The sequence below is a fragment of the Salvelinus sp. IW2-2015 genome, linkage group LG8, assembly GCF_002910315.2.
Source record: "Salvelinus sp. IW2-2015 linkage group LG8, ASM291031v2, whole genome shotgun sequence".
NCBI lineage: Eukaryota > Metazoa > Chordata > Actinopteri > Salmoniformes > Salmonidae > Salvelinus > Salvelinus sp. IW2-2015.
In genome coordinates, this window is record NC_036848.1 from 47,885,688 (window position 1) to 47,897,137 (window position 11,450).

An 11,450-nucleotide genomic window follows, 5' to 3' on the forward strand; every position below is an offset into this window, starting at 1 on the left:
GCAAATCAATCCCAGAACAACAGCAAAGGACCTTGTGAAGATGCTGGAGGAAACAGGTACAAAAGTATCTATATCCACAGTAAAACGAGTCCTATATCGACATAACCTAAAAGGCCGCTCAGCAAGGAAGAAGCCAATGCTCCAAAACCGCCATAAAAAAGCCAGACTACGGTTTGCAACTGCACATGGGGACAAAGATTGTACTTTTTGGAGAAATGTCCTCTGGTCTGATGAAACAAGAATAGAACCGTTTGGCCATAATGACCATCGTTGTGTTTGGAGGAAAAAGGGGGAGGCTTGCAAGCCGAAGAACACCATCCCAACTGTGAAGCACGGGGGTGGCAGCATCATGTTGTGGGGGTGCTTTGCTGCAGGAGGGACTGGTGCACTTCACAAAATAGATGACATCATGAGGCAAGAAAATTATGTGGATATATTGAAGCAACATCTCAAGACATCAGCCAGGAAGTTAAAGCTTGGTCGCAAATGGGTCTTCCAAATGGACAATGGACAATACTTCCAAAGTTGTAGCAAAATGGCTTAAGGACAACAAAGTCATGGTTTTGGAGTGGCCATCACAAAGCCCTGACCTCAATCCTATAGAAAATATGTGGGCAGAACTGAAAAAGCAAGAAGGCCTATAAACCTGACTCAGTTACACCAGCTCTGTCAGGAGGAATGGGCCAAAATTCACCCAACTTATTGTGGGAAGCTTGTGGAAGGCTACCTGAAACGTTTGAACCAAGATAAACAATTTAAAAGGCAATGCTACCAAATATTGTGCATGTAAAATTCTGACCCACTGGGAATGTGATGAAAGAAATAAAAAGCTGAAATAAAATCACTCTATTTTAAGAATGAAATGTCAGAATAATGGTAAAGTGGTGATCCTAACTGACCTAAAACAGGGAATATTTACTAGGATTAAATGTCAGGGATTGTGAAAAACTGAATTTAAATGTATTTGGCTAAGGTGTATGTAAACTTCCGACTTCAACTTTAAGTCACTTTGGATAAATGGCATATCTTATTATTAGTTAACCATTCCCGTCTATTAATAACAGACATGTCAAATTCTGCTAATCCGAATGGCCTCAATTAGACGGCACCAGATAAGAGACAATCCCCTATGCACACCAATACCACAGTTCTGAAGAGGTATATCCTAACCTTTCTTCATTATGGGTCAAAGTCTATCACACTGTGATAAAATGTCATTCTTGTTAAAGGGATACGTCAGGATTTTTACAATGAAACCCTTTTTTCAATTCAAATGGGGCATTATTGGCATGGGAAACGTGTTTACAACAAGTGAAAAAAATTATAATAAATAAATAAGAGTGAGAAGACAAAACATCAACAAAAATATTTGAATTTGACAGTAAATTCACTGCGGCTGTGAATGAACACTGCGGTATTTTGCAAATATGGGAGTTTATCAAATGTTTGATTTGCTTTTCAATTCTTTGTGGGTCTGTGTGATGTGGGAACTATACATCTCTAAAGTGGTCATAAATTTGGCAGGAGTTTAGCAAGTGCAGCTAAGTTTCCACCTCATTTTGTGGGCAGTGGGCACATAGCCTGTCTTCTGCCTATGGCGGCCTCTCAATAGCAAGGCTATGCTCACTCAGTACATGGTCAGGTATTCTGTCACTGTATACTCTCTGTTTAGGGTCAGATAGTATTCCAATTTGCTATGTTATTTGGTAGATTTTTTCCAGTGTGTCAAATAGTTATGTTTTTGCTTTCTTATAATTTGGTTGGTCCAAATCTGTTTCTGTCCTGAGGCTCAGTGGGGTCTATTTGCATTTGTGAACAGAGCCCCAGAACCAGCTGGCTGAGAGAACACTTCTCTAGGTTCATCTCTCTGTAGCTGAGGGCATTATGGTGGAATGTGTGGGCATCGCTTCCTTTAACTTCTTACGGCTGGGGGGCAGTATTGAGTAGCTTGGATTAGGGTCAAACAATCGGAAAGGGGATTCATCAGAGAAAATAACTTTACCCCAGTCCTCAGCAGTCCAATCCCTGTACCGTTTGCAGAATATCAGTCTGTCCCTGATGTTTTTCCTGGAGAGAAGTGGCTTCTTTGCTGCCCTTCTTGACACCAGGCCATCCTCCAAAAGTCTTTGCCTCACTGTGCATGCAGATGCACTCACACCTGCCTGCTGACATTCCCGAGCAAGCTCTGTACTGATCCCGCAGCTGAATCAACTTTAGGAGACGGTCCTGGCGCTTGCTGGACTTTCTTGGGCGCCTTGAAGCCTTCATCACAACAACTGAACCGCTCTCTTTGAAGTTCTCGATGATCCGATAAATGGTTGATTTAGCTGCAATCTATATCCTTGCCTGATTTAGGTGCAGCAATATCCTTGCCTGTGAAGCCCTTTTTGTGCAAAGCAATGATGATGGCACGTGTTTCCTTGCAGGTAACCATGGTTGCCCGAGGAAGAACAATGATTCCAAGCACCACCCTCCTTTTGAAGCTTCCAGTCTGTTATTCAAACTCAATCAGCATGACAGAGTGATCTCCAGCCTTGTCCTCGTCAACACTCACACCTGTGTTAACGAGAGAGTCACTGACATGTCAGCTGGTCCTTTTGCGGCAGGGCTGAAATGCAGTGGAAATGTTTTTTGGGGATTCAGTTCATTTGCATGGCAAAGAGGGACTTTGCAATTCATCTGATCACTCTTCATAACATTCTGGAGTATATGCAAATTTCCATCATACAAACTGAGGCAGCAGACTGAAAATTTATATTTGTGTCATTCTCAAAACGTTTGGCCACGACTGTACAATATTCGCACATTATTCTTTCAAAAAGTATTCTAGCTCTGTCAAGTTGGTTGTTGATCATTGCTAGGACAGCCATTTGCAAGTCTTGCCACAGATTTTCAAGCCGATTTAAGTTAAAACTGTAACTAGGCCACTCAGGAACATTCAACATCAGTGCCATCAAAAAGTATTCACACCCCTAGACTTTTTCCACATTTTGTTGTGTTACAGCCTGAATTGAAAATAGATGACATTGATATTTTTTAGTCACTGACCTACACACAATACTTCAATGTCAAAGTGAAATACGTTTTTCAAAATGTTTACAAATTAATAAAAAATGAAAAGCTATCATGTTTTGAGTCAGTATTTAACCCCTTTGTTATGGCATGCCTTAGCTTAACAAATTTAGTGTTAAAACCTCTTGGCGCACGGATCCCTTTAGCGGGATAATTTATATCAACAACCGCTGAATTGCAGAGCGCCAAATAAATAAAAAAATTGCTACAAATATTTATATTCATGAAATCACAAGTGCAATATAGCAAAACACAGTTTAGCTTGTTGTTAATCCACCTGTCGTGTCAGATTTTGAAAATATGCTTTACAGCGAAAGCAATCCAAGCGTTTGTGTGAGTTTATCGATCACTAGACAAAACATTACGAACAGCTAGCAGCAATGTAGCTTGGTCACGAAAGTCAGAAAAGCAATAAAAATGATTCGCTTACCTTTGATGATCTTCGGAAGTTTGCACTCACGAGACTCCCAGTTACACAATAAATGTTCCTTTCGTTCGATAAAGATGATTTTTATATCCAAAAACCTCCATTTGGTTTGCGCGTTATGTTTAGTAATCCACAGGCTCGTGCCGGTCATGAAGGGCAAATTCCAAATAGTATCTGTAAAGTTCGTAGAAACATGTCAAATGTTTTTTATAATCAATCCTCGGGTTGTTTTTAACATAAATAATCGATAATATTTCAACCGGAGGGTAAACTATTCAATACAAGACAGAAATAAAATGTTGAGCTACCACTTTCGCGCGCAAGAACTAATCAAGGACACTGACGCGATTTGATAAATCTCGCTCATTTTTCAGAATTAAAGCTTGAAACTATGTCTAAAGACTGTTCACACCCCGAGGAAGGTTGATATCCCTTTAAATGAAGGCAGGCAATGGAACAGGGTTTTTTCAAAATAAGAGGCACTTCCGGATTGGATTTCCTCAGGTTTTCTCCTGCAAAATCAGTTCTGTTATACTCACAGACAATATTTTGACCGTTTTGGAAACTTTAGAGTGTTTTCTATCCTAATCTGTCAATTATATGCATATTCTAGCATCTGGGCCTGAGAAATAGGCAGTTTACATTGGGAACGTTATTTTTCCAAACAAAAGAATTCTGCCTCCTAGCGTCAAGAAGTTAATGATTACAAGCATACCCATAACATGATGCAGCCACCACCATGCTGAAAATAGGAAGAGTGGTACTCGGTGATGTGTTGGATTTGCCACAAACAAAGCACTTTGAATTCAGGACATTAAATTAATTTCCTAGACAAATCTTTTGCAGTTTTACTTTAGTGCCTTTTTTGCAAACAGGATGCATGTTTTGGAATATTTTTATTCTGTACAAGCTTCCTTTTAACTCTGTCAGTTAGGTTAGTATTGTGGAGTAACTACAATGTTGAGCCATCCTCAGTTTTCGCCTATCACAGCCATTATATTCTGTAACTGTTTCAGAATTCCCATTGGCCTCATGGTGAAATCCCTTAGCAGTTTCCTTCTTCTCCTGCAACTGAGTTAGGCAGGACACCTGTTTCTTTGTAGTTACTGGGTGAATTGATACCACACCCAAATTTATATTGATTTACCATACTCAAAAGGATATTCAAGGTAAGCTTTTTTTTTACCATCTACCAATAGGTGCACTTTTTTACCATCTCCCTGGTCTTTGTGATTGAATCTGTGTTTGAAATTCACTGCTTGACTGAGTGACCTTACATAATTTTATGTGTGGGGTACAGAGAAGATGTAGTCATTCAAATATCATGTTTAAGGACTCGGGAGTTTTCCCCCAGTATAAAAATAAGCGTAATGGAGCTAAGCACAGGCACAATCATAGAGGAAAACCTGGTTTAGTTTGCTTTCCACCAGACACTGGGAGATGAATTCACCTTTCAGAAGGACAATAACCTAAAACACAAAGCCAAATCTAAATTGAAGTTGCTTACTAAGACAGGGAATGTTCTTGAGTGGCCGAGTTACAGTTTGAACTTAAATCTAACCGAAAATCTGTCAAGACCTGTAAATAATTGTCTAGCAAGAATTAACAACCAATTTGACAGAACTTGAAGAATTTTGAGGAAAAAATAAATACATTTTTAAAAAAATTGCAAATGTTACACAATCCAGGTGTGGAAAGCTCTTAGAGACTTACCCAGAAAGACTCACAGCTGTAATTGCTGCCAAAGGTGCTTCTACAAAGCATTGGGTGTGTAATGTAAGAGATATTTCTACATTTTATTTTCAATAAATTTGCAAACATGTCTAAAAACATGTTTTCAGTTTGTCATTATGGGGTAGTGTGTGTAGATGGGTAAAAAATATATATATATTTTCAATTTTTAATTCAGGCTGTAGCACAAAATGTGGAATACGTCAAAGGGTATGAACACTTTCTGAAGGCACTGTATATTTGGCCTTGTGTTTTGGTTATTGTCCTGCTGAAAGGTACATTTGTCTCCCAGTGTCTGTCGGGAAGCAGACAACCAGGTTTCCTCTAGGACTTTGCCGGTGCTTAGCTCTAATCCATTATTTGATCCTAAAAATAAAAAATACATTAAAATTAATAAATACTCCCTAGTCCTTGCCAATGACAAGCATACCCATAACATAATGCAGCCACCACCATGCTTGAAAATATGAAGAGTTGTACTAATTGATGTGTTGAATTTGGCGCTTTGTATTCAGGACACAATGTTCATTTCTTTGCCACATTTTCTTCAGTTTTACTTTAGTGCCTTACATGTTCTGGAATATTTTTATTCTGTACAGCTTCCTTCGTTTCACTCTTTCATTTAGATTATTATTGTGGAGTAACTTCACTGAAAAAGAATAAACACAACATGTAGTGTTGGTCCCATGCTTCAGGAGCTAAAAAACAAATCCCTGAAATGTTCCATACGCACAATCTTATTTTGCTCAAATTTTGTGCACAAGTGTGTTTAAATCCCTGTTAGTGAGCATTTCTCCTTTGCCAAGATAATCCATCTACACAACAACTGTGGCATATCAAGAAGCTGATTAAACAGCATGATCATTACACAGGTGCACCTTGTGCTGGGGACAATAAAAGGCCACTTTAAAATTGTGCCGTTTTGTCACAAAACAATGCCACAGATGTCTCAAGTTGAGGGAGCGTGTAATTGGCATGATGACTGCAGGAATGTACACCAGAGCTGTTGCCAGAGAATGTAATGTTAATTTCTCTACCATAAGCTGCTTCCAACATCGTTTTAGAGAATTTGGCAGTACTTGTAACCATGCCAGCCCGGACCTCCACATCCGGCCTCTTCACCTGCTGGATCATCTGTGGGTGATGAGTATTGCTGTATGTAATAAAGCACTTTTATGGGGGAAAACTTATTCTGATTGGCTGGGCCTGGCTCTCCAGTGGGTGGGCTTGGCAGCTATGTGGGTGGGCCTATGCCTTCCCAGGCCCACCCATAGCTGGACCCCTGCCCAGTCATGTGAAATCCATAGATTAGGGCCTAATTCATTCATTTTAATTGACTGATTTCCTTATATGAACTGTAACTCAGTAACATTTTGAAATTGTTGCTTGTTGCGTTTGTTTTTTTGTTCAGTAAACAATGTTGATCCATCCTCAGTTTTCTCCTATCACCGCCATTAAACTATGTATGTTTTACACCATTGGCCTCAGGGTGAAATCCCTGAGCAGTTTTCTTCCTCTCCAGCAACTGAGTTAAGGACACCTGTATCTTTCTAGTGACTGGGTGTATTGACACACCATCCAAAGCATAATGAATAACATCACTATGCGCAAAGGGATATTCAATGTCTGCTTTTTTTTTTACCCATCTACCAATAGGTGTCCTTTTTTTTGAGGCATTGGAAAACCTCCCGGGTCTTTGTGGTTGAACGGGTTTGAAATTCACTGCTCGACTGAGGGACCTTACAGATAATTGTATGTGTGGGTTACAGAGACGAGGTAGTGATTCAAAAATCATGTTAAACACTATTATTGCACACAGTTCATGCAACTTATGTGACTTGTTTATAAAAAATTACTCAACATATTTAGGCTTGCCATAACAAAGGGGTTAAATACGTATTGACTCAGCTTTTCATTAATTAGTAAACATTTCTAAAAACATAATTCCACTTTGACATTATGGGGTTGTGTGTGTAGGCCAGTAACACAAAATCTCAATCTAATCCAATTTAAATTCAGGCTGTCAAGGGGTGTGAATACTTTCTGAAGGCACTGAATAGCCTCCTACATGTTTCAGAAACATGTGTTTCATTCCCTTTGTCTCCAGAGTGAGATGTATAATGTCAGTCAGTCTGGTACACTTTAACATGTCCCAGAGGACTAGGACAGAATATTCACTAAGATTGAACCAGCTGCTCTTTCTATTCCACTTCTTGATTAAATGGCATGGCTCCTTCCATTCTGTGTGTGTCTCTCAACTAGTGTTGAGCGCAAATAAATAAATAAAAAACAGGGAGGAAATGTAGATTGCGGGCATGAGATTCTGCAATCTAAATAACCGTATTATGTGGAGCAGCGAAGATGACCGACGCACAGCACCGCCCCCCCTACACACACACACATTTGTGACAATTGTTCAGCTCCATGTGCCTGTGCTGCACTGAGTGGAGAGAGATAGCCATTCCATAGCGAGGTTAGCAGCAGCGTTATTAGGGTTATGGGCAGGGCATATTTATAGTCATGAATGCCATGAAAGAGAGCAGGTCTCAGGCTATTTCAGGCAGCTAAAATACTTACCCTTCTGACTGCAGCACTCCTCTGCAAGTATACATACTTGTACACACAATGCCAATGGTATAAAAAACATATTTACAAAAACACACAGGGTATTAAAAGAGCAAAAAAAACAGCAGATGGTTCCAAGAAAACCAATCATGATGTACACTGTGTTCACACACACACACAAACACACTATTGGCATGAATTCCTGGCAGTAAACAAATGACAGGTTGATCACTTCTGTTTCTCTCCTTTTAAATCGCAGGCCTGCTTTGTTTTACTGTTTATCTGAGGCACATTAGTCAGCAAACTGTTTGTCAAAAAAAGGAACATTGTCCCTCTCCACCCTCATGTCAAACACACACACCACATACACCAAACAAACCGTTGCCTGCATAACAAGCCAACTACAGTAGGCAACACAGGCAACAGCATTTTCAATCCAAATAATTGATATAGGTTATTTTTATACAATCAGAAATCCCAAATTTGTAACTTTTGTAAGATAGGAGAAAGGGGGTAACATGATCACACAGACACACGAGGGGGGAAACTATCATTGTATGTTATCACACCAACTAACATACCTCGTTCGAGAAAAATAATGAATTGGCCGCCAACAGTCACTCACTGTTTGGAGATAGCTAGTAATTTGTATCTGGGACAATCTTGTGATAATCCATTACATCATGAACAGCGTAGCAGCCTAGCTGTAGCCTCTGGTGCCAATTTCAATGTACAAAATCACAGTTGCGGTTCTTTAGTTAAATAAGCAATAAACATCCCATAATGGTTAGGGTCATGTCTAAAATAAATGCCCAGTTGCCCATTATTAGCCTAGTGGTTAAGAGCATTGGGAAAGTAACCGAAAGGTCGCCGGTTTGAATCCCCGAGCCAACTAGGTGACAAATCTGTTGAATATGCCCGTGAGCAAGGCACTTAGCCCAAATTGCTCCTGTAAGTCGCACTGGATAAGAGCGTCTGCTAAAAATGACTAAAAATGTCAAAGTAAATTATTTTGTCTAGAAGAGATCTCAGTGACTTTGAAAGAGGGGTCTCAAATGACCATGGGGGTTTAAAGGGTGTGCATGTCTCAGTCACCAGATCTCAACCCAATTGAAAACTTATGGGAAATTCTGGAGCAGCACCTGAGACAGCATTTTCATCCACCATCAACACACCAAATTATGGAATTCCTCGTGGAGGAATGGTGTTGCATCTCTCCAATTATGTTCCAGAAACTTGTAGAATCTATGTCAAGGTGAATTGCAGCTGTTCTGGCGGCACGTGGTAGCCCAAAGCCCTATTACGACACTGTTGGAGTGTCCTTTATTTTCGGCAGTTATCTGTAGCTACACCAAAGGAAACTTGACACTAAACTCATTGCATGTCCGGTGATGTGGTGATATGCTCCAATATGTGAATAAGCCTTTCGGAGTTGCTGTTGTGACTTCTATCAACAGCGAGCTGTGTCGCTGTCCAATAATGCGTTATGACAAAGGCCACGCTCCTGCCTCACTAGCGCCATATATGCGCGTGGATGGGTTTGGAACTGTGTGTGGGACATTTGAACTGACAAAATTGTAACACCGCAACAATCTGGGCATGTGAGTGATTTTGAGGAATTGACTCAACGTCCATCCAGACATATTGCATTGCGTACAGGCCAACTCATGGGACAGAGGAGCTTTAGCGGAATAACAAATGTTAGCAAGCTGCTAGCAAGCTACATTTTGCTTGTTCAGCTCTTCGATAACCCCTGAAAAACTTTCCACTGGCAATGTCACTAAACGAGTTATCAATAACAGTAAAATAACTCACTGAATGATATCATCTCCAAGAAATGAATCACAGAGGACACACGGCAAATGAGCTACATAGTCACAAACACGGAAACCTCCCCCCCTTGCTCCTGTCGCCCAACAAAGTTGCCCTACATTTTTTATATGAAAAAAAACATAATACAAATAAACAGATAAAGAGTCCTTGCATGAACGACTCACCGACAAACGTTTGAAATTGGATTCAAGAAGACTCATATCAAACTGTTAAAATGGTCCACGGTCCAAATTACAACAAATTGACACGACCTCGTTGCTCAATATGAAATAAGTTCAAGCAGTTATCGATATGGTGTCTGACAGAAATAGTCGAACTCACTGCCAGACTCGTGACATGGCAATCGAATGTCAACTAAAACGGGCAGCAAGCCAACACTTTACAGAATCTAGAACTATACATTTTCAACGTATGACTGCATGCGCAAACGAGCCATTTGTTATCTGACCAATTAAATTTGGTGTAAAAGTGGCGAAGCCATCCAAGCTGGATACAAAATATCCACCGTCGGTACACATTGTTGCAATTGATATTTAAGTTAACAGTGTTTCATGCAAGCTCAAATGAAAACACATTGGACGGTCAAATTTCTCGTTGTTGGCTAACTACTTACTACTCGACCGTAAAATAAGTTTACTACATCTAGCTAACTCGATAGCTAAAGAGCCACATGGAAGACAAGAGACGCCAAAAACAACGTATTAGCACAACTGGATTTTTTTTTACAAAGTCTAAAGAATTGTAAAGAATTGTAAAGTTTCGATGTAGCATTGTTTCTATTATAGCTTACCATTCCATAACGCAACGCTAGAGCTCAGATAACAAATGGGGGAAGTACAGTACATGTTGTTCGCTATTGAACTGCCATGCTGGCTGCTCGAGCTATCAGTCACTTCTCCCATTTATTTTGCGCTACCTTTCACCGGCCACGAAAAACACATTAAAGCATTTCGTAATATCACACCATTAAATAAATTAAAGACGCCTTTTCAAGTACTTACATTCATGCAAGCGTTGCCTGCAAAGTAGCAGTATGGCAGGAATTGCGTGTTCAGATGTCTGTCTCAGTGTCAGAGATCACATCGGCAGCTGCTTCCTCCATCCACGCAGCGCGCAGATCACGCCGCACAGCAACGCTACCGAACCCCTCGCCGTCGCCAAGGCAACAAACCCACTTCAACCAATCATAACCCCTCCCATTCCATATCCCCTGGCAACTGCCGCAGCGCAGAAGCACATGGTTATTTTGTGGCGCTGCCGACGCCGACGCCACTCCATTTTCTTTTTTACTTTTTTTCACACGAGTTCATTGTGTAGCCTACATAGAATATGACATATTGTAAACTTAATTAAAATACCACACAGTACATTTTTTGGGGTGTCTCCAAATAACACCGTTTATTTCAGCGGTTAGAATAAACTACACAGCATGTGGTGATGAAAGTGGGGATTAAAGTAATAGAAGGCACCTGCGTCATTTTGGCGGGGGACTAGAAGGCATCTACGTCATTTTGGCGGGGGACCCCAGCCAGCCAGCGGTCATGATGATGATACAATGTAGCCTACTTTATCTGGACTAAGCAGTCTCTTCCGCTAGCAGATTAATTTGTAGTATAACTCTGCCTAAGGGCTCCAGCGGGTCATCATTAAAGGGATATGTTAAGCTTTGTAATGCCTCAATATGCAGCCAACACTAAAGAGACCCCTGATATCAGTACATATGTGACTGATAGGCACAGTATTAGTCATGTAGACCTACAGTATAATGGAAAGGGCTGCATTATTTGTATTCTGGAGTCGACCCTAATACTCATTTGGTATG

At 40.4% G+C, this 11,450-nt stretch overlaps 1 protein-coding gene across 3 annotated transcripts in view; it reads right to left on the bottom strand.

The window, feature by feature from the left end:
• Positions 1-10,792, bottom strand: part of foxn2a (forkhead box N2a) — a 32,060-nt gene extending 21,268 nt beyond the window's left edge. The window contains exon 1 of one of the 3 annotated variants that reach the window (XM_023993593.2): positions 10,630-10,792. Coding sequence is in view for 1 of the 3 variants with exons in the window: in XM_024147231.2 (XP_024002999.1) it covers positions 10,419-10,473 (55 nt within the window). In the remaining 2 variants the exon portion in view is untranslated. Of the gene's footprint in view, positions 1-9,792; positions 9,928-10,418; positions 10,499-10,629 lie in introns of those variants that run through there. The other 2 variants (XM_024147231.2, XM_023993594.2) reach the window with 2 other exon arrangements.
• Between the last annotated feature and the right edge of the window lie 658 nt (positions 10,793-11,450).